Genomic DNA, 25,120 nt, shown 5'->3' on the forward strand with positions numbered 1-25,120 from the left:
AGTATTTTATGACATTATTATTTTACAATTATATTTCTTATTTTACATCTGCATTATGACATGATTTTCATGACATTATTATTTTACATTATTTTACATTTACATTTTACATATAGTTACAACATTATTTTCATGACATTATTTTGCATTTGTATTACTTATTTTACATTTCCCTTGTGTTATTATTTTAATGACATTATTATTTTATAACATTATTATTATACATTTGCATTATTTTAGCGTTATTTATAAGACAGCACTTTTTATATTTACATTCATTTTTTTACATTTACATTGCCATTTTTAAATAATATGATTTTAATTTAATTATATTATTTATATTTACATTTATTATTTTACATTTGTATTATTATAACATTTAAGCCCATTTGTATTACATAATGTTCATTACTGTTATGTAAATACTTTACCTTTTTTGAATTATAGTAATGAACATTAAAAAAGTAATATTTCCAAAATAGGCATGTTCAGTTTTAAATATTATTTTATTAATTAATTAATTTATTTATCTTTGGATGCTGGAATGCAATATGGACATGTTCTTGGCAGGCTGCTGTGAGACTCAGTCCTTCATAAATCATGTTTTTCAGATTTCCGTCAGGTTTCCTGTCTGTCAGTCTGCATTTCTGAGATTGGATTTGGATATATAATAATCCATCAGGTTTTTTTGGGTCTTACTGAACAGTTAGCTCCTCACCCATGTCTGCGGTGACCAGTGTGGACTGGTTCTCTGGCAGCGAGATGGACGCCTGGTCGGGGTCCTGATCAACGCTCCGGTCATCCTCATTAACTTCCTGCTGGCTGTGACTGAGATCGGAGCGGAGCTCGGAAAACTCATCCTCCTCCCTGAGTAACACACAGAGCTGTTATGATGGATGAGAAGAATCATGGTGGAAAGTGTGGAGAAGTTCTGTTGATACCGTCTTTTTGATTCAGTGTGTAAACCAATCTATGGAAGCTTGACTGCCCCAAAGATTAAAAAAAAAATAATAATGTATTTTTATTACAGTTTTGAGTATCTCACAATTCTAAATTTTTCCTCACAATTCCAACTTCTCGGAATTCTGAGTTTACGTCTTGCAGTTTTTGTTTTTTTTTTTTGATTTTTTTTTTACGTTTCTGAATTTTTTCTTTTTTCTTGCGATTCTGAGTTTACATCTTGCAATTCTGACTCTATTCTCAGAATTCTGAGTTTATTTTTTCCTTGTTTCCTAATTGGACTTTTTTCCTCGAAATTCAGTTTTTTTGTTTCCTCCTTGGAATAAAAAAATCTTAATAAAAAAGCTAAATAATAGCTTGCAAATTTTTCAGTTTGCGTCTTTTTTCTTGCAATTCTGAGTTTACATTTCGCAATTTTTTTTTCTTTTATATCTCACAATTCTGAGTTTACATCTTGCAATTCTGACTCTATTCTCAGAATTCTGAGTTTATTTTTTCCTTGTTTCCTAATTGGACTTTTTTCCTCGAAATTCAGTTTTTTTGTTTCCTGCTTGGAATAAAAAAATCTTAATAAAAAAGCTAAATAATAGCTTGCAACTTTTTCAGTTTGCGTCTTTTTTCTTGCAATTCTGAGTTTACATTTCGCAATTCTGACTTTTTTCTTGCAATTCTGAGTTGATATCTTGCAGGTCTGTTTTTTTTCCATTTGTGAGATAAAAGTCACAAGTACCATTTTCCATTATTTTTTATTGCATTCATACATCTTGCAATTCTGTGTGTGTGTGTGTGTGTGTGTGTGTGTGTGTGTGTGTGTGTGTGTGTGTGTGTTTATTTTTGAGATAATAAAAAGCTACACAATTATAACCTAATTTCCCCTTTAATATTGCATTTAACTCAAGCTAGGCTAACTGCATCAAATTACAGAGTTATGATTCAAGGATGAATATGAATGTCAACAGAGACCTGGAGTCATTTGGCATATTCTAATTTCCCTAACGAGGATGCAAACGTCCCGACCTGCTGCATACATATGAGACGTTTCTAATTAAACACTGGAGTTGATCTCATTTACATGCAGCTTAACGATCACCAGCTCTTATTCATGCAGTTCGTTTAGTAAGATGAACGAGATATCTTCAGAATAAATGATGAAAGGAGACACTCATCTCCCGCTGGGATTCCAGGCCAAATGACAAGACGAGTCGCGCTTGAGTAACATTTATCTGGATGGAGATTTAAAGGAGCATTAAAAGCAGCCGATATCTGTCATCGAGTAGAGTTACAAAGCTATAAATCACAGTAAGAGGCTATAGAGGGAAGGTTTCCTGTGTTCAGTGAATACAGACGTGGACAGAAGCTCCGCTCCAAGCCCCAGTGAGAGACAACACTTATCATTAACATTTATGCATTTATTAGATGTCTTTATCCAAAGCCACTGACAAAAGAGAAACAAAGCAATTCCTCAAACAGCCAACAATATTTGTAACGCAATCCAGTTGGAAAATTATATTTTGCATAAAGAAATTTAAGCCACTAAATTTTACATTTACTATTTTGCGTTTGCATTATAATGACACTATTTTCATTGTATTATTTTATATTTACATTTATTATTTGAATTATTATTATATTATTATCATGACATTACTATTTTACATTTATATTTATTATTTTACCTTTGCATTATTGACATTATTTGTAAGCCAATATTACTTTATATTTATATTTATTATTTATTTTATATTTACTATTTTACATTTCCATTATTTGTGTCATTATTTTAATGACTATTATTTTAAATTTATATTTATTATTTTGAATTATGACATTATTATTTTACAATTACATTTATTATTTTACATTTGCTTTATTATGTCATTGTTTTCAAGGCATTATGTTTATGTTTAAATATTTTTGTCAAATTTATGTTTAAATATTTTTTTTTCATTTTCATCACTGACACTATTCGTAAGACAGTATTACTTTATATTTACATTTTTATATTTTTATTTTTACATTTGCATTATTGTGCCATTATTTTACAATTACTATTTTACGTTTTCATTATATTGTCATTATTTTAATGACTACTATTTTTCATTTCTTATTTTGCATTATGCCACTATTATCAAGACATTTACATTTATTATTTTATATTTGCATTGTCAATATTTTCATTACATCATTTTACATTTATACTTTTTTATTTTACATTAGTATTATTATGACATTACGTTCAAGACACTATTATTATGCATTTATATTTGCATTATTATTACATTTTCAATATATTATTATTATTATTCATTTGCATTATTATGACACTTTCCATTTTATTATTTTACATTGACCTTTATTATGTCATTATTTTTATGACAATTAAACACATTTTCTTTCATCTCTCATTGATGTAATAAAACACTGTCAGTTGTAAACTGTTCACACATCAGGGTAGTATTTGTTGTACTGCCTTTAATTAAACAAAAAAACAAGCTGTATTACAGATGAGAATATAATGAGGATCATCACTGAGAATAATGGGATCACAAACAAACTCAGATGCATTAAAGTAATCAAAATTATGGGTATAAATGAGCTTAAATGTCATTAAAAATATGTAATAGTCCTAAAAATGGTTTTCAATATCTTTATGCAAATTATAATTTTGTAATTGCTTAGTATTTCAGAAACACACACACTAAATGCATAAATGTAAATGTTCTCTGAGCAATTGTGTGCAGCACATTGTTTAAATAATGTTTGTGTTTGTGTGTGTATTTTTATGAATGTGTGGGTGGGTGTGTGTTGGCGATCTATGTTAGGAACAAATGTCCAGCTGTGTCGACTAGAAAAGAAATGTGTTTACATTTTCCCAGCCTACTCAAACGAGCACTAATGATGAAGAACTAATGACTGGACGAGGAGGACTGAATATTGTGCTTTGTTTTAACAATCAGTATTTATTACAGACAGAAACTCTGCTCAAGTCAACTTCATGTGGCGTGTGTGTGAATGTGTGCGTGCATGAGGCGTGTGAGTGTGTGTGTGTGTGTGTGTGACCTGATGGTGGCTCCCTGCAGCAGGTCTATCTTCTTGTTGAGTTCGGCAATGATGCTGTGCAGCTCTGTGATTCGCTCCTCGTAGCGCAGCGTCGTCCTCTCCTGAACCTCCTCATGCTCCCGCAGCAGATGAGACTGCTCACACTGTACACACACACACACACACACACACAGCGGGACTGGGATTAATAATGCAGAGTTACACAGAGGAAAACTGCAAGGTGAGACAAACAAACACTACACATGCTGTGAACACACACACACAGACACACTCACACACAAGCCTCATGCATGCATGCATTCTCTTTCTCTCTCTCTCACACACACACACACACACACAGGATGAGAGATGCAACTCGCTATGAGACATGCAGAACACCTGCAGAAACACACACAGTTTGCGTGAGAGAAATCATCAAACACACACACACACACACACACACTACTAATATCAGATTAAACATCATCAAAATCTGTGCAACTTCTAATACGACGTGGGCTTATGCAGTTTTGTATCTCAGGTACATTTGTACAAAACAAAATCTGGAAAATAAAAAAAAAACAGTCAAAGGAGTGTTATTTTAGTATTTTAGATATACTATTATAGTTTTTGATAATATTTTGAAATTAGATATATTTTTTATACGTTTAAATATTAAGGTTTTAGTAATTTTGTTGTGTTTTGGTCATTTTTATTTAAGCAATTTTATCTTGGATAAATTGAAATTGACAAAATAAAAAAAAACATTTTTTTAAATCGTCGAAATTACATACACACACATATATATGTATATAATTATGTATACATTTATACATATACACATACATATGTTATACATTAAAAATGATTATTTAAAATTACGAGTCGAAATTGACATACTTAGCCATAATTATGCGATTTTAAAAATGTAAAATCATGATATAATTAGCAAATTATTTTTACCTTTATCTCGTAATTCTGATTATGAATTTTGAAAGTCGTCATTTCAACTTTTTGATGTCATAACTATGACTTTCATGTCAATTTTGATTCATATAATTTTCGACTTTTTAGTAATAACCACGACTTTTTATCTCATTATTATGACTTAAAGCATAATTTTTTGGGGGGCTTCCATACAGAAATGTGTTTAATGAATGAAGGAACACTTGTGTTTCTGTGAGTGAACTGAAATAGACTATAGGTGTGTCGTCTGTAAGCTACTAATACTGAAACTGTAAAAAAAAAAAAAAAAAAAAAAAAAGCACTCCACTCAGTACTACTGAACTAACTAAATTCACCAAGACTAAAAACACGATTCCATCAGACGGACTGATCCAGAATAAATGAATCGGAGTTAAGCAGCTCCGAACACCCGGATCTACCGTCAGGGGGAATTAGATCCCATCTTCTGGCCGAGCGAGCGTTACGCACCCTTCCTGCAGTGATCTGAGAGGAATGGCATGTTCTCCTGGCTGGAGTTACAGAGTCTGTGTGAAAACAAAACACGCTCAATCACTCAGTCCAAACGAGGACAGGCAAAAACCCGTTAAACACACACTTCACTGCTAACCACAGCAACAATTAGCACACAATGAGGCTATTCATGAAGCACAGACGCAACAGGAACACACACGCACCATGGGCGGACTGGCCATCTGGCATATAGGGTGTCTTCCTGGTGGGCCGACGCAATTTGGGGCCGATACTTTGGCCCATCATGCATAGGGTGACCATGCGTGCCATTTTTAAGGGACACCTCCTGGCCAGGGTTTCTATATTGCCTAAACTCTCCAGGTTTTGACTGTTTGTGCCGTGCAGACCAATTGTTGTATGGCATCCGTGAGAGCTCCTTATGCTTTCGAATCTCTCTTGCAGTACTTTGATGTCATACAATGACAAAAATATGAATTGTAGCTCACCTTCAGCATTATAATTATTTTACCTGCGCCGGACAGAGATTGAGACAGTGCCACTGCATGAGATCAGCCTTTAAAGAGACCGGCGATCAAACTTCCCAAAGCCATTATCGGGCAATAGTGATCGGTAGCCGGGGGGTAAAGGGCGGCATGCCCCGCCAGAAAGAATTCATTGCATTGAATGATTTCTAAATCTGTTGTGTTGTGTTTTTGACTGAAACCTGGCTGAGTGAAGCCATTCCGGATAACGCTCTTCATCTGCCGGGCTTCCAGCTGCTCAGAGCGGATTGCATCGTGGAGTTAATGAGGACAACTAGAGGCGGTGGATTGTGCTTCTATATCAATGAAAGTTGGTGTTCAGATGTAACAATGCTGAAAAAGATCCTCTCCTAATTTAGATGCGCTCTTCATAAACTGTAAACCTTTCTACTCGCCGTGGGAGTTTTCCTCGTTCATTTTCGCAAACGTGTACATTCCTTCAGACGTGTGTGTGAGCGCAGCGCTGCAACAGTTGGCTGAACTAACAACTGAAATGGAGCAACAGTACCCGGGACTCTCTTTTAATCATTCTTGGAGATTTTAACAAAACCAATCTCTCCTGTGAACTGCCAAAATACAGACAGCATGTTACATGTCCCACCAGAGACCGTAATATACTGGACCACAATAAAGGATGCGTATTACTCTGTCCCAAAAGCAGCTTTGGGGCTCTCTGCTCACTGTTTGTATATTAAATATGCTAAACCTGTATTAAGGACTGTTAAAAGATGGAGCAATGAAGCAGAACGGGATTTACAAGCCTGCTTCGACTGCACTGACTGGATTGTTTTTGAAATCTGGACTAGCTCACAGAGACTGTAACTTCATATATCAGTTTCTGTGAGGATATGTGCATCCCCACCAGGTCATTCTTATCATTCAATAATGAAACTGTGGTTTAATGGGAAACTTAAACAGCTTCGTCATGCCAAAGCGGATGTTTAAAGAAGTGGGGATAAAATCTTATACAACCAGGCCAGAAACAGACTGACAAAGGAGATCAGAGTGGCTAAAAACGCTACTCCGAAAAGCTAAAAAAAAAAAAGTTTTCAGCCAACAACCCGGCGTCAGTATGGACTGGTCTGAGGAGCATCACTAAGTACAAGACACCACTTCCGCAGTCTGTGGAGAATCAACAACTGGCTGACGATCTGAATGTGTTTTACTGCCGGTTTGAAAAGCCCAGTCTCTCACCCCACACCCACTCTGATCTGCACTTCACACATTCACCTACCCCACTTCCTGCATCCTCCACCATTCAACCTGCGCTTAAGGTCTGTGTAGAGAATGTGAACCAGGTCTTCAGAAGACAGAAGTCTAGGAAAGCTTCAGGCCCAGATGGTGTTTCACCCGCCTGTCTAAAGGTCTGTCCTGACCAACTGGTCCCCATCTTCACACAGATCTTTGACAGATCACTGGAGCTGTGTGAAGTTCCCTGCTGCTTCAAACGCTCCACCATCATCCCGAAAAACCCTTAACAACTACAGACCTGTCGCTCTCACGTCTGTGGTCATGAAGTCATTTGAGAGACTGGTGTTGGACCCTTGCTGGACCCTCTTCAGTTTATGTACAGAGCACACAGGTCTGTGGATGATGCAGTCAACATGGGACTGCATTAGATTCTGCAACACCTCGAAAGACCTGGGAATTATGCAAAGATCTTGTTAGGACCCAACTGTCTGCCCACCCCAATCTGTCAGTGGATCACCAGCTTCCTGACACAGTGAGGCTCTAACAATCAGCACTGGTGCCCCCCAGGGGTGGTGTGTTATCTTGTGATTTCTCTTCTGCTTTTATACATGTGAATGCATTGAAAAAGATCCCTCTGTCAAGCTCCTGAAATTTTCAGGTGACACTACCACCATCGGCCTCATACACAATGGAGACGAGTCTGCTTACAGACAGGAGATTGAGCAGCTGGCTTAACAACCTGGAGCTCAACACGCTCAAAACAGTGAAGATGATAGTGGACTTCAGGAGGAAGTACTACCTAACTTATAACGTTTTACTAGAGTCCAGTAGTATCGATTGAATATCTTGTAGTGTACGAGTTTGCTTCTAACTTACCTCCCCTATACCAGAAACTACAGCCTCCCATATACCCTCCTCAAATTCACCTCCAAGTCTTTCTCCCATACTCTTCTTTAAATTGTCACTTCTCCTAAACAGACTGTTTGCAGCAATCTTAAAAAAAAAAGATGAGGTTTGTACTGAGTTTGAAAGTTTCAAGAGAAACCCTAATAAGACACTTTCTTCTCCTCCGGGCTTTTAAACCATGGATCTTATGCTAATGTTTAATTGGCTAATTTAGTTCCAGAAACCCCTTTTATCCAATAATTGGAACCTGTCTTTTAGCTCCTGAAATGAATAACGTGCCATCTGTCCATATAAATCATCAATTGTTTTTAGGCCTTCCAATACACTGTTTTCCTCTTAACATCTTAACAGCAGGGTTGTTCCATAATGAAGAATAGCGCTGTTTATAGTGGGGCAATTGAAATAACTTATGTGCTTTTCGCCAGACTGCTGTGAGTGTTCTAATATAGGGTTAACCTCCTTCTCCACAATCAGATGTAAAGATTTCTGAGATAAAGCATCAATATCACTCTATTTTCATCAAGCTTATAGCAGCTACATCCCCACCTGACCAGTGCTTACATATTTTTTACATATTATACAAGTATACGTGTAATGCATTCAAAGTAAAAACAAAACAAAATAATAATTTGCTATATTATTAAAATATTTTTTCCTAAATTAAATATATATATATATATATAGTATATACACACATACAAATAAGTTATAAAATTGTAATATAGAAATGTCTTTATATATATTTGCTATAATAATTATGTAAAATAGTGAACACAAACACAAGTATATACAGACATACATAAAAATATTTTAAAATTGTAATATAATTTTTTTAAATATAGTAACAATTTATACATTTATTTACAATGCATACATATATTTGCTATACTATACAAATATTTTTTTCCCTAAAATTATGTACAATAGCAAACACACACACACACATGCACACACATATATATCAATAAATTTTTTACATACATATTTTTATATTTATTTAATATATAACTGATTTAATATTATATGATATATATGATATGTAAAGTTTGTGTACTTAATTTAAATATATTTAACACATTTTATATTATATATATATATTTTCCCCAAAATACACACACAATACAAAAAAATTATAAAATAATTTTTTTTTTCTTAAATATTAATATAATTACACACTAAATAAATATAAAAATTATATTTTTTTCTTAAATATTTAATATTTTAAATAAAATAAAAATAAGTCTAAACTCTAATTGTATCATTTATTTATTTATTGATGAATTATATATTGTAAAGTATATAATATTTTTTTTCCTCATAGTTAATTTAAATGAAACAGGATGTTTTAATTATGTGCTGTGTTTAATAGAGTATTAAGTCATTAGGTTAGAAATGTTGTGAGTTCTTGTGAGTGTTATATGTGTTGCTCGTCATTTATGAAGCTCAGTTTCAATGGAGTTGCTATGTATGCAGATGTTATACAGCAAACTCACTAGTTTTTGAACCAGAACTAGACAAAAGGCAGAGAACGGAGACATCAAACGTAACTGAAGATCTCAATGCAACTATCAGCTTGACAGCATGTGTTTTCACTTTTCGCCTGGGTTTTTTGATTTGTGTGATGTGTATAGTATAATGAGCGCAGCGGATTTTCTGTTCTCTCTTCTGGACGCCGGCTGATGTTTATGGCTGTGATTCAACAGTAATTTAATGCTTGCAACAATAGGCGCTTTGTTTCAGGAGAAGTTTCAGGACGTGTGGGACTGCTTGATGAAAAGTGTTGCTTTATGGGAAAACACACCGAGGGAAAGACACAAGAGCATACTGAACACAAAGAGAATAGACCCTCTTAAAAGCACTCTCTGAAACAGGCTGCAGGTCAAAGGTCAAGACACCTCCGGGTCAAGGTCAAAGGTCAAGACTGAGGCATGTGCCTGAGGCAGTCTCGCCCCTTTATGGCATCTTTCAGGGTCGGTCCTTTCACGTTTTTCAATCTCAGCTATTCCTTCATGAACACTACAAATTCAGCCACAACGCCTACACTTTTCAGACTGACTTTTAACTATATCTTCCAGATTCACTGATATGGGAATCTTAGTGGTTAAAGCTGATCACTAAAGAACAGATGGTCAAAATAATGATGATACTGTATATTTTATATACATAATAAAATATCTATAAATATTAAACAGAAATTATTATTGGCAAAGAATGAATGAATGAACTAGAGGTCGAATGATAGTGGGTTTTACCGATAATGATAACCAAGTTGGATGGCACTGGCTGTTAACCGATTAATTAAACCGATCATTTTTAGAAAGGATACTGTATGAAAACAAACATAACCCTTCTCAGCTGCTCCAGCAGCGGAAAAACTATCGACATGGATTTCTGATGATTCTGTCAAACGGTTATCGGTACCGATTTATCGGCAAAGCCGATTAACCTATTTGGCCTCTAGAATAAATGCTTAGCATCATAACTTCTGGAAAATAAGTCGCACCAGGTCAAAATTGTATTGTTGAGAGAACAAAAAACTAAGCAAAATGTATGAATTACATTCAAAAATAATGTAAAATACTGAAAAATAAAATGAAATATTTACAAACACTATAAACGTATATTTTTAGTTCCCTTCACACTACAACAAATCTTTCAAATGTAATGGTATTCAGAACAGAACAGGAATGAGAAATCTAAGTAAACAAATTACAATGCCATTTATTATAAATAACATTTATTATAAGTGCCAAGCCTAAATAAATTTATCTAAAGAGAAACGGAAACTATCGGCATGTGGGATATGTGCTATACAAATTAAATTATGCACACGTTTTGCAGCACATTTCAGATTATAAAAAAATGCAACTTAAATTCCATAAAACATAGTACATGATATTTCAGAATTCACTTTAAATGAAATAGAAATTGTGCATCATCACTGGCGAAGATAATGATATAAATCATGATTGATATATTTTCTGTTTTATACCCTGGAATATTTATTGAAATTACATTATAAATATTATACATTAACAAAATAATATAATATGATATGTAATATTATAAACATTATTGTATTTATTATTTAATTATACAAACATTTTTATATATGTATACATATAAATTTACTCTATTATTAAATAAAAGTATGTGGTACAACTTAACTTCAGTTTAACTTGTACAAAACCTGGAATAATCCTTTAAAAACCACAAAAGGGAGGATTTTCATGACTACATTCCAGGTACACAACATTTCAGAATTCACTTAAAATGATCTGAAAACAGAAATTATAATTGAATTTAAACTGGCAAAGATGTCCATGAATGAATGAATGACTGTTACATTTGCTATATGAGATTTCATTCATATTGCATCATACAACTTCAGTTATTCATCAAAAATGATTGTATGAATGTATATACATACACCACACACCACATATATATATATATAATATATATATATATATATATATATATATATATATAATATACATATATATATATATATATCTATATATATATATCTATATATATATATACACATACATATATATATATATATTTTTTTTTTACGCAATATGTGTACAAAAGACAAAACAAACAAAATACATGCACTCTCTAAACCCCGCCCCCAAAGGGCAAATCAGATGATTGACAGGCAAATGATTGACAGTTTTCTGATTGGCCCAACAACTGTGTGCTGCTTTCCTGCCAGTATTTCAGTTTCTGAGCCGTAGTTTCCTACTCCAGTGAGATCTGTCAGACAGCAGTGACATTTGAGGCTCAGATCATCTGTAACATGGACAGACTAGAATCTTTAAATAACCAGATCTGATGAAACGTGTCCACTTCAACATTCACGTGATGTGGACGGCCTGACGTCGCTCATGGCAACATGAAGCAGCGACAGATGGAGTCTGTCTCACCGCCGGGGATGATGGGAGACCGGCGCATCACTAGTGTCCAGATGTGTTTTTTATGCATGTACACAAGACAAATTAGCTGTCAGATTGAGAATCACATGTGTGTCACCATAAACGCCTGTGCAACCAATTAGAAATGCAGAAACATGGACCAACATGTTCTTTTAGTATCACTGAGATACTATTACTATTATTTTTACTAATATTTTGAATTAGTTTTTATTTTATATTTTCCATTTTATTTTAATTTTAAAGTTTTAGCAATTTCGTTGCGTATTTTTGTATTTTTGTTCTTTTAAAATGTATATATTTTTATGAATGTTTACTTCAGTTTAAGTTATTTTAGTACATCAAGTTAAATGCACACAAATGCAACATTTTTACATTTTATTTTATTTCAGATAATGTTAATTAATTTCAAGTGACTTTTTTTTATTGTTTTAGCTTTATTTATAGTTTAGTTATATCTAAAGCCATAAAAAATAAAATAAAATAAATAAATGTTCACTGAAATATACTAAAAAAAGATATGAAAAAAAAATGAAATATGAAATTAATAAAAACTATATAGAGATAGTAAAAAAAGATACAAATTACAGAACAAAATCACTAAAACTTTAACTAAAACTAAATTTAGAAAATGGAAAATACAAACAAAAGAAACAATATATATATTTATTATTATTATTTTATTTAATTCAGGGACACCATACTGGGCCACACTTCACTTAATATATATATACAGTATAACACAACACTTCTTCACAATAATCAAACACACTTCATTTAAAAACCTATGTGATTTATAATCCATCAATAGACGTGGCTTCGAGTAAAAATACTACACTGTAGATAAAGAGCATCAAAGATTAATGATTAATATCAGCTGTTATAAAAGTGTTAAATGGGGTCTCAACATTAGAGTGATAACCAGAGACGCCTGATTAATTAGTAATTAAACCCATGCAGACGTGACACTAATGACAGGAAACTGAGATGCTCATGTGATGCAAAACTGATGACATTCACACGATAAAGAGCAGCGATGACACGCATGACATCAATCAGGTTCAAGTTCACTGAAAACATGTCCGACGCTGAAATCAGAACTGACTTTAATGCATGTTACTGGTCTTACCGTGAATGATTCATCCATGCATACGTTACAATATTTAAGGCTGAAAACTTTAGATTATATTCAAAATATTAGGCATGAAAAAACAGCAAGATGTTTATTCATCAGGAACTGATGCATAGTGAAAAGTGGTCATTATATACCAGAATCAGGGTTAGTATAGTAAACTATAACTAAACACTAAACCATAAAAATTTATTTTATAGAAAATGTGAAAATGTATTTTATTTCATTTATCCCTTAAAATAAAATAAATGTTAACTGATATATACAGTACAGACCAAAAGTTTGGAAACATTACTATTTTTAATGTTTTTGAAAGAAGTTTCTTCTGCTCATCAAGCCTGCATTTATTTGATCAAAAATACAGAAAAAAATGTAATATTGTGATATATTATTACAAACTTAAAATAATTGTTTTTAAATTTATTATACTTTAAATTATCATTTATTTCTGTGATGCAAAGCTGAGTTTTTAGGATCATTATCACATGATCCTTTAGAAATCATTCTAATATGATGATTCATTATCAAAGTTGGAAACAGTTCTGCTGCTTAATATTTTTTCAGAACATGTGATACTTTTTTAGGATACTTTGATGAATAAAAAGTAAAAAATAAAAAAAATAAAAAAAGAAGCTATGTTTTTAAAATATAAATATATTTTAATAAGTAATTTTGGGTCAGGATTTTTTTTTTCTCTTTCTTTTTTTTTAAAATAAAATTAATACTTTTATTCAGCAAGGATGTGTTAATTGATAAAAAGTGATAGTAAAGAAAATATATTATTAGAATATATATTATTAGATTTTTTTTTTTACATTTTGAATAAATGCAGTTCTTTTTAACCTTTTATTGATCAAATATATTAGACAGCAGACTGTTTCCAACACTCATAATAAATCAGAATATTAGAATGATGTTTTCTAAAGGATCATGTGATAGACTGGATGTTACATGGTGACACTGAAGGCTGGAGTAATGATGCTGAAAATTCAGCTTTGATCACAGGAATAAATAATTTTTTAAAGTATATTCAAATAGAAAACTATTATTTTAAGTTGTAATAATATTACACAATATTACTGTTTTTTCTGTATTTTTTGATCAAATAAATGCAGGCTTGATGAGCAGAAGAAACTTATTTCCAAAACATTAAAAATAGTAATGTTTCCAAACTTTTGGTCTGTACTGTATATATATATATATATATATATAAACTAAAATAAAAATAAAATAAAAAATAAAAACTAATAATTTGAAATTATTCATAATATATAAAACATAATAAAATGACAAAAAACACCAAAATTCTTAAAACTTTGTCATTCTTTTAAGCTATATAATCACTTACCAAAAAAAAAAAAAAATTAATTATTGATTCATTTTTTTTTATTGATTAAAATTATTGATTAAAAATGATTATGTCATGCCACTTAATGGCCACTTGATAAAATATTTAATCTTTTTAGTAAGTGTTTTTTTTTTTTTTTTTTTTTTTTTTTTTAACGGTTGTTGCTATTTTAAAATGATTTATGCATTTTTATTTGACATTTTCATGATTTTTTCATTATTAGCTATTTATCAACTCGCAAACCTCAGTTTGTGGCTGAAGTGATGTCAACAGAAAAGTCAAGTCATTTTAGAGCAAGCAGATTACAAATGCAAACAGATTTTTTCCGTTATAACTACATGCACTGATGAATCGTTCACAGTAAGAGCAGGAACAGTGCACTGGGTTGATTCTGTTTTGGACGGATGCTGGTTTTCAGTGAGACGGATGAAGAATGGAGAGTGGATGCACGCAGGTTTGTTGTGTGTAAACATGTCGTGTGCCAGGATCTGACAGAGGTGTGTGTGTGTGTGTGTGTGTGTGTAGTGACCTGTGCTTTGGCCAGTCTCTTCTCCAGCGCGTCTCTCTCTCTCTCGGTCTGCAGCAGCCGCTGGTTCAGCTCCACCACGTCACCCTTCAGAGACGCCAGCACAGCCAGATGCAGCTGCACACACACACACACACACACAACACACACACATTACAGTACGGAAAAAACTTGAGCTTGGACTTTATATAAACATCTACTGTTCAAAAGTCTGGAATAGTTATGATTTTTGAATGTTTTTGTCTCTTCTGCTCATCAAGGCTGCATTTATTCGATTAAAAATACAGTAAAACTGTGAAATATTATTACAATTTCAAATATCATTTTTCTATGTGAATATCTGTTAAAGTGTAATGTATTTCTGTGATGCACAGCTGTATTTTCAGCATCATTACTCCAGTCTTCAGTGTCACATGATCTTCAGAAATCATTCTAATATGATGATTTGCTGCTCAAGAAACATTTCTGATTATTATCAATGTTGAACACAGTTGTGCTGCACAATATTTTTGTGGAAACTGATGCATTTTATTTTTCAGGATTCACAGATGAACAGAAAGTTCAAAAGAACAGCTTTTATTTGAAACAGAAATCTTTTGTAACATTATGCATGTCTTTACTGTCACTTTTGATCAATTTGATGCAGCCTTGGTGAATAAAAGTATTCATTTCTTTTACATCATCATCTTCATCATCTAAACAGATCTGACAAATCTATCTTTCATTTTTTTATGTGTACAATGTTTTTGCAGTAAAAAACACACACACATACACACACACACACAGCGCTGGCGGGACTTCTACTGGCATCAGCCGCTAAACATCATGAGCTCAACAGTAGATCTGTGATGTCTACTCAAACCCATTTCACATCTCAGCACAGAAAAAGAAATTGATTTCTGATAGTTAATGATTATCAGATCTCAGAACAGAAAAAAAAAAAAAAAAACATAATGAATACACACACACACCACACACGCACACACACACACAGCACAACGCACACCACACACACACACAACGCACACACACACACACACAGACACTACCCACAACACACACACACACACACACACACACACGCACACACGCCACATCCACACCCGCACACACACACAGCCCGACCACACACACACACGCACCCACACACACACCACACACACCCACAGCCGCACGCCACCACACACACACACACACATCTTCTCTGAGAAGCACTTTCACACACCATCAGTGTCTGGCATGAAAACACTGCATTCAGTGTGTGTGTGTGTGTGTGTGTGTGTATTACAGAGGAAGTGTTCAGCTCAGGCTAAAACTGTTTATTTAGGACTATATTTTCCCACATACTATAAAATTACGACCATCTTACAGTAAAACAACAACAAAGTCACTACCAACAACTTCACAAGACTGTTCAACTAGCATGCTAATTATTAATTCCATATACAAGCACGAAATGCACGAGGAATGAAACATTTGCTAGTGTTGATTTACACTTTTTAAAGTTTGCACAGCTTTGCTTCACATCTACAAGTCGACAAATTCTAAGTGAGTGTACAGCAGTGTCATCATGAGGATGAAGAGCAACAATCACTCAGACAATTAGAAACCCCATTCAAACGAGCGCGACCTCTGACCTCTATTATAGACCGCGACAGCATACGCCACCGAAATAACATCTCCACAGTCTACAGACAGGACAGAACACAATAGGCAATACTGCTATGCACATAAATATACATATGGAAAAAATAACAACAATCACATGATCCAGAATAAGTCTTTCTTCATTATATAAATTTGAAGCCACTGAGGAATAGTTGATATATGCACACGTGTCCATCAATATAAGTTAATATCATTTCTGTATTACATGTGTGCAGTGTTGCTAGGCAACCATGTATCAATCTGCAGTTAATGAATGCACTAAGAATTATTGTAATTATTAAACATGGTAAAATCAATGTAACACAGGCTTGCATATTGATTTAATGTATAATGTAGTTTAAGACATTTATTCAACATGGTAAAAAGTTGTCCTTGCATATCAGAATCAGGGTTATTATATTTAAAACTAAAAACATAAAAATAAATACATAAAATAAACTTGCCAAGGCAACATTTCCCATTTTCATTCCCACAGATTAACTCTGAGTATTAAAATAACAAAACTAAAATGCAGATAATAGTGAATTAATGAAAAATTTGTGAAATAATTAGTGAAAAAAAAAAAAAAAAAACTAATTTAAACTATAATAAAAACTATAAAACACTAACAGAACAAAACAAAACTACAAAAAGTCCAACCAGTAATTTGTCTGTTAGTTACTTCAAACTGAAGGAAACAAAAGCATTCTTAGAGAAACCCTTTACAGTTGCTGCTGCTCTCGGAGGATCTGCTTCCTGTCATTCCTGCACTTCCTGAACCACTGTCCGCTCGTGATTAAAGAAACACCTGGAGAACTCCTCCTGTGTGGAAACTGTGAACGCAAACGAAACACAGCTGGAGATTCAGTGATCTACAAACAGACCCGTCTAATCAAAAGTGTTAAAGACCTTATAAAAACATCCATGGACTCTCTGTAGAAACCTGCCAGGCTCTAACAGAAAAACACGGGAAAGGCTGGGGGGATGTAAGGGATGCAACATACATATTTCTAGAGTAATTATTAATTATATACTGCATCAAAAGACAAAACCATTTGGTGACAAACAAACCAAATTCATGAAATGGCACTTGAATGATTGACTTTGCACAATTAAACCCTTAAAAGAACTATTACAGGTTCAATACGAGGAATATTTATTTAAAATTACACAAAGAAAAGTTGTATTAAAAATATTTTTTTTATGAATATTTTATATATTTTATATTTTATTAAATATTTATTATAATTTTAATTGTCATGCACAATTAAGACCAGAGATAGCAGCAAGTATTTATTTAAAATATGATACAAATACTATATTTACTAAATAAATTAACTTTTTTTTTTTAAATCAATACAGTTGCATATAAGTAGAATATTAGTAGATTTCCCAATAGTACGTAAAAATTCTACAATTAATAAATCAAATTAACTATAAGAAATAAAAATGTAAAATTAAGTTAATGCAACTGCCTATAGGAGTAAATATTAGTAGATCTTCAAATACTACACACATTTTTTTTACTAAATTAAATTAACTAAATTATTCATTACAGCTGTGCATAATGTAATTCTGATATTTTTTAATTTCTAAGATGATAACTTGTATATAAATGAACATATGTGACTTCCACTGCTGTTTGAAGGGTTGGGATGAGTGAGATTTTTAATGTTTTTTAAAGAAGTTTCTTCTGCTCATCAAGGCTGCATTTATTTGATCAAAAATACAGAAAAAACAGTAATATTGTGAAATATTATTGCAATTTAAAATAACGCTTTTCTATCATAATATACTATTAAATTTAATTTATTTCTGTGACCAAAGCTGTATTTTCAGCATCATTACTCCAGTCTTCAGTGTCACATGATCTTCAGAAATCATTCTAATATGATGATTTATTATCAATGTTGGAAACTGTTGTGCTGCTTAATATTTCATTTTATTATTTTTTATTTTTTGAAACTGTGACACTTTTTTCAGGATTTTTGCTAAACAAATAGTAAAAAAAAAAAAACAGCATTTATTTAAATTAGAAATATTTTGTAACAATATACACTACTGTTCAAAAGTTTGGGGTCAGTAAATTTTATTATTTCTTTAAAAAAAAAAAAAAAATTAATACTTTTATTAAGTTTGGGTTTGGTATATTTTTTTTTATTTTTTGTTTTTTATTATATTTTTTAAAAAGATTTCTATTTGGATTTGATGATTTGGTTAACTTTTTATTCAAATTATCAAAGGTTCTCAAAAAATATTTGGCAGCAAAACTGTTTCAATCAATTATTATGAATCATCATATTAGAATGATTTCTGAAGATCATGTGACACTGAAGACTGGAGTAATGATGCTGAAAATACAGCTGCACATCACAGAAATAAATTACAGTTTAATATATATTTAATATATATTTACACAGAATTCAATACAGCTGTATATACAAAATGATTATTATTAGATTTTCAAATGTTCTGCAAGTACTACATTTACTTAATTAAAATCACTGTAATATAAACAGCTGCATGTACATTTCATTTAAAAATATATTTTTCATAAAGCAGTTTTTTTCTTCAGACACTCTATTAACATTGTCAGAAAGGCCAACATGACCTCAGACGTAAATAAAGGTTGTTTGGCAAACGTTTCAAAGTCATTTGGAGAGAGTTCATCAAGTCAAAGAGTCAAAGGCCTTGAAAGGCGATCTGAAAAGCATACTAAAATAAATCTGTGAACCCAACCACGCTTCAATTATCTAATGGGGTTACGGCCGGCGCTCTGCAGCACGAGGGGGCCATTCAATCACGGCTAATTGAATACATTACGGCCCGCAGCATGTCTCCATGTGTCAGGAACCACAAGATTACCCAGAAACCTCACACAACTTTCCTTCAGAACATCACGTCCGAATTACTAAAATTATGAATGAATATATATATATTCTAATTCAATACAGCCACATATACAATATTATTAGACTTTAAAATACAAAACCAATAGTAAAATTGCGAAGCTAGAAGTATTAGAAGTATTTTTTATTCTAATTTAATGCAACTGCATATTACTCGATTTTTAAATATTACACAACTAGTAAAATTACTAAATTAACCTTAAGAATAAAAACAATTAATTCAATACAGCTGAATATACAAATTAAATAATTTTTGATTTTTAAATACCACACAAACACTAAAATTTGTAAATTAAATCAACTAAGAATTTGCCTGGTAATTTTAATTCAATACAGCTGCATATAAGTAGAATATTATTAGTAGATTTTCAAATACTAGTACACAAATAGTAAAAGTAAAATAGTATTATTGTAATTCATTACAGCCATATATACAATATTAGTTGATTTTCAAATACTACACAAAAAAAATCACTAAATTACATTAGAATATATATTTTTTTTATTCTGATTAAATACAGCTGCATATACAAGCACAAAAATATTAAATACAATACATTTTTTAAATACTATGCAAATACTAAATTAAATTATCTTAGAATTAAATATATATTTAGCTGCATATGCAAGTACAATATTAATAGATTTTCGAATACTATAAATAAATTGCGTTTTAATGCTGATGTGATTCCCAAGAAACTTCACAGAGAACTTTTCTTCAAGTCCAAATATGAGCTCTCTTTAAGAGACTGTGATTTTTTTTTTAATAGAAACTCAAACAGCATACGCTCTCTGACTGAACTGTGCGATTCATAAACAGCTTGAACAAATGCGTGTTATAAAAACTCCATCGTTGAGTAATTCATGTGAGTGCTGTCGGCCCGTTGATTTAAATATTCACACAGACGCGGTGGTGTTTGTAATCTACTAACGAGCCGCTCGTGATGAAACACGCTCGGTTCTGACCGTACATCACTGTCAGTTCTCTAGGGGTCACAATTAGGTTAAAAGCACTGAGTGCTCAGCCTGATCTCCACGTCTCCTCGTGCTCCTCTTTAATGGAGTCTGTGAGATTGATATATCGAGGAGTCACGTGAGCTCTGAAGAAGCCTGAATATATCACACACAACTGGATCTTTATTACTGACCCCGAAGGGAATCAAACCAGCAACATTCAGGTTGGAGTCCATATAAAACAACAGGTTTACACTCATTACGCTTAAATGTGCAAAACAGTGATTTTAATTCCTTCCAGGGTTATTACTGTTAATTAAAACTTAATCTAAGACCATAAAAAAATAAAAAAATAAATAAAAAAAGTTAATTTCTTGGAACAAAATAAACATTACCTGAAATAAAATAGAAAAAATATATACATTTACGTTCAGCTATAACTGCCAAGGCAACATTTCTCTTCTTCGTGTAGTTTAACTTGAAGAAGTACAATAACTAAAGCTAAAAAAGTGTCATATATTTTGATGGAAATTAAACAAAAATATTAAATATATCCAAAAATATAATTTGTTAGTCAAATACTATTTATTAATTTTTTTTCATAAAATGAATTAAATACTAGATGTAAAGCATGAGCAAAATGAAACGTAGCATTAAAATATTCTCCATTCTCAAATATTTAGATTGAAATTTAACAAAAATATTAAATATACCCTAAAAACATAATTTGTTGGTCAAATACTAGTTTATTTTTGTGATATAAATTTTAATAACAGATGTAAAACATGAACAAAACTATATTCCAAAAACTTACAGTGATGTACTCGATGTTTTTGGTGAAAAAAAAAAAAAAAATATTTGTTAAATAGTCAAATAGTTCATAAACTAAAAAAATAGATGTAAAGCAAAAACAAAAGAATGAAATGTATCATAAAAATATTTTCCATTCTAAAATATTTTAAATGACATTTAACAAAAACAATGATTAATTCCTAAAAATATAATCTGTCGGTCAAATACTAGTTTATTTTTGTGAAATAAACTTAAAAGATATAATGCATGAACAAAACGATGAAATAATCCATAAAATATTCTCCATTCTCAAATATTTTTATTGAAATTTATTGAAATACTGAATATATACTAAAACATAATTTGTCAGTCAAATCCTTTTTTTTTTTTTTTAAATAAACGTAATAGATACAAAGCATGAACAAAATTATGAAATAATCCATAAAATCTTCTCCATTCTCAAATATTTTTATTGAAATTTACTCAAATATAGAATATATGCTAAAATATAATTTGTTGGTCAAATACTAGTTTATTTTTGTGAAATACACAGATTTTAAAGCTGTGAAATCAATGGAAAATAATTATATACAGTATAAATATTCTCAATTCTCAAATATTTTGACTAAAATTTGGCAAAAATCTTTTGTATATCCTAAAACTATAATGTATTTGTCAAATACTAGTTTCTTTTTTAACGGTTTAACAAGCGTTAACAAAACTATGCTCCAAAAATATACCTTAAAGTATAAAGTATACCTTAAAAATGTAACATGTTAGTCAAAAACTAGTTTATTTTCATAAAATAATTTATATAAATTTCAGACAAAATTTACTGTTGGATTTAAAAAAAATTCATTTTTTTTTTTTCAACTCAATTACTTAATTTACTATTTATTATTAACTTTTTTTTTTTTTCAACTCAATTACTTTTTACTATTTCACGCAATCCAGCCAACATTAAACGCAGGTTATGGGTTTTGTAATGTATTTCTCAATGTAAAATCTTAGTCCTGAAGCAAAACCAGTACAGAAGCACTGCCTCAGGAAGTCCAGTCCTCAGCGCTGACTCTGGTTTTCCAGTTTCTAATTAATTAAGTTCAGTTTGGCTTCATTACGTCTGAAGTGGATCATTAGTGCCTGTGAAAGCAGGTCTGAGACTCAATATCTCACTCAGCTCTTTACAAACACTAATAAGCACTAAAAGTAACGCTGACACACACACAGTTTAAGTTGAGTTCAGATCATCCCCACACAAAACATGTCTTCCGCCCGTTACATGCCAATTTTATCACACATTTTGACTAATACGATAAACACATTTAAATTTGCACCCAAATCTGTGCAGAAAATACAAAAAGATCATTAATGCACTTCTGTAATGATGTTGTTTCGATATAAGAAGCCATCTTTAATCAACAATGTGCCACTTCAGTAATTTCATGTTGAAGCTAAATAAAGTCGATTATAGAGTTAATAGAAATTGTTTATTTTAACATATTCCTCACTGACCTGACCTTTAAGTGTTGTATATTTCTATTTTCTGTCTTTAAATATACATCTATATACAGTGGACCCAAATTCTATTTGCACACTTTTGAACGACACTTAAGTGAGTAAATATCTTAATTTTATTGCATTAGAAATTAAATACCAAATCAAGTGTTCATCTGCAAATAAATTATGTTTTGTTTCTTAGAAGTAACTCCACTGTGACGTGTTTCGATTAAAAAGTGTTTGTGCTGTATTTCTTCAAACATTTCTTTATAAATGCCATTTGTTTTGATATTTTGTTTTAATTGACGTAAGTATGCAAATATTTTTGTGGGGTCATTGTAAATATAGATATAGATTATAGACATAGATTATATAGAAATAGATATAGATATATACTACTGTGCTAAGTTTGGGGTCTGTACATTTTTTATGTTTGTGAAAGAAGTCTCTTCTGCTCATCAAGGCTGCGTTTATTTGATCGTTTATTATTCCAGTGTTTTCTGTGTGAATCTCTGTTAAAGTGTAATGTATTTCTGTGATGTGCAGCTGTATTTACAGCATCATTACTCCAGTCTTCAGTGTCACATGATCTTCAGAAATCATTCTAATATGATGATTTGCTGCTCAAGAAACATTTCTGATTATCATCAATGTTGAACACAGTTGTGCTGCACAATATTTTTCTAGAAACCGTGATGCATTTTATTTTTCAGGATTCACAGATGAACAGAAATTTATTTCAAACAGACATCTTTTGTAACTTTATAAATAACTTTACTGTCACTTTTGATCAATTTAATGCATCCTTGATGAATAAAAACTGACAACAAAATTTTGAACGGTAGTGTAGATGATACAGATATAAATATAGATGGTGATGACTGACTGTACACTGTAAAACACACACACACACACACACACACACACACACACACACACAGTGTTGATGGCCTGCCAATATGAGATATTACATAATGCATTAAATTTGGGAATGACTAACAAGCGGTTACATAATAAAAACAGCAACTGAAACTTTGAAACGTCTGTCAGGAAGCAGTTCAGTCGAGCTCTGCAGCTGCTGCCGGATCACGACGAGAAGGAGCCGGTGTGTTTTATCACGAATAACACACACACACACACACACACAATGTCTTGCAAAAGCACTCACACACATAAAAAAATATTTAATTTGCTTGTTTTCCCAACTGCCTGACAACACGTCAGAGGTGCCTGTGCTGCTTGACAGGAATGCTGGGAATCATTTCTACCACACACACACACACACACACACACACACACACACACACACACACACACACTCTCTTCTGATCCACTCACCTTTGGCTGTCACTGATATGACGTCTCAGTCGCTGCTGTTGAACTCCAAACGAAACGCTCAATCGTCCGATCATCATCTGTGGTTCTAACCTCGGTTCGTTCACATGTGAATATTATAACAGCTTCCTTTAGCTGTTTACGCTGGCCTTTCCTTCCTGTCAGGATAGGGAGTGATCGTCCCCGCATGTGTGTGTGAGGCCTTTGTTATTTCTTATAAGTGTATATACACTAGCACTCCAGAGTTTATTTAATGGTCAATGCCTAAACCATAACAAAAAGTATGGGGCTTTAATTCGGCATTAAATTGGTGAAAAATGACAGTAAAGAAAATTATAATGTTACACACAATTTCTATTTCAAATAAATGCTGTGAAAACTGAAAAATAAAATGCATCCCAGTTTCCACAAAAATATTGTGCAGCACAACTGTTTTCAACATTGATAATGATCAGAAATGTTTCTTGATCAGCAGATCATCATATTAGAATGATTTCTGAAGATCATGTGACACTGAAGACTGCAGTAATGATGCTGAAAATACAGCTGCGCATCACAGAAATAAATTACTCTTTAACAGAGATTCACACAGAAAACAGCTGTTTAAATTCTAATAATATTTCACAATAATACTGTTTTTATTGCATTGTTGATCAAAGAAATGCAACCTTAAATCATAAAACAAAAAAAATCCAGAAAACCTATTATTGTTACATTTTTAAATATAAAATTATTAAAGTGCTAAAGTTTCATGGAATCAATTGCTTGCACATGCTTTTTGTTAAAGTTTATTAATTCGATTGATAAAACAAGCTTTCTGATAATTAAACTTTAATCAAACAATTAAAATGGAATCCAGAAAAAATAAAACATTTAATTGGGTCCCATTACGGTTAAAATTTTAATAAATGATTAAATGGTTAAAGTTTCATGAATTCAGTTTATTACACATGCTTTTTGATAATTAAATTTTAATTAAACCATTAAC

General features: G+C 31.9%; 1 protein-coding gene across 1 annotated transcript in view; it reads right to left on the minus strand.

Moving 5' to 3' along the window:
- Positions 1-25,120, minus strand: part of mcc (MCC regulator of WNT signaling pathway) — a 100,370-nt gene that overhangs the window by 42,870 nt on the left and 32,380 nt on the right. The window contains 3 exon segments of the mRNA XM_042751867.1: positions 719-867; positions 4,021-4,163; positions 15,002-15,115. Of these exon segments, the coding sequence (XP_042607801.1) occupies positions 719-867; positions 4,021-4,163; positions 15,002-15,115 (406 nt within the window).

This window comes from Cyprinus carpio, chromosome A5 (genome assembly GCF_018340385.1).
Source record: "Cyprinus carpio isolate SPL01 chromosome A5, ASM1834038v1, whole genome shotgun sequence".
In the NCBI taxonomy this organism is placed as follows: domain Eukaryota; kingdom Metazoa; phylum Chordata; class Actinopteri; order Cypriniformes; family Cyprinidae; genus Cyprinus; species Cyprinus carpio.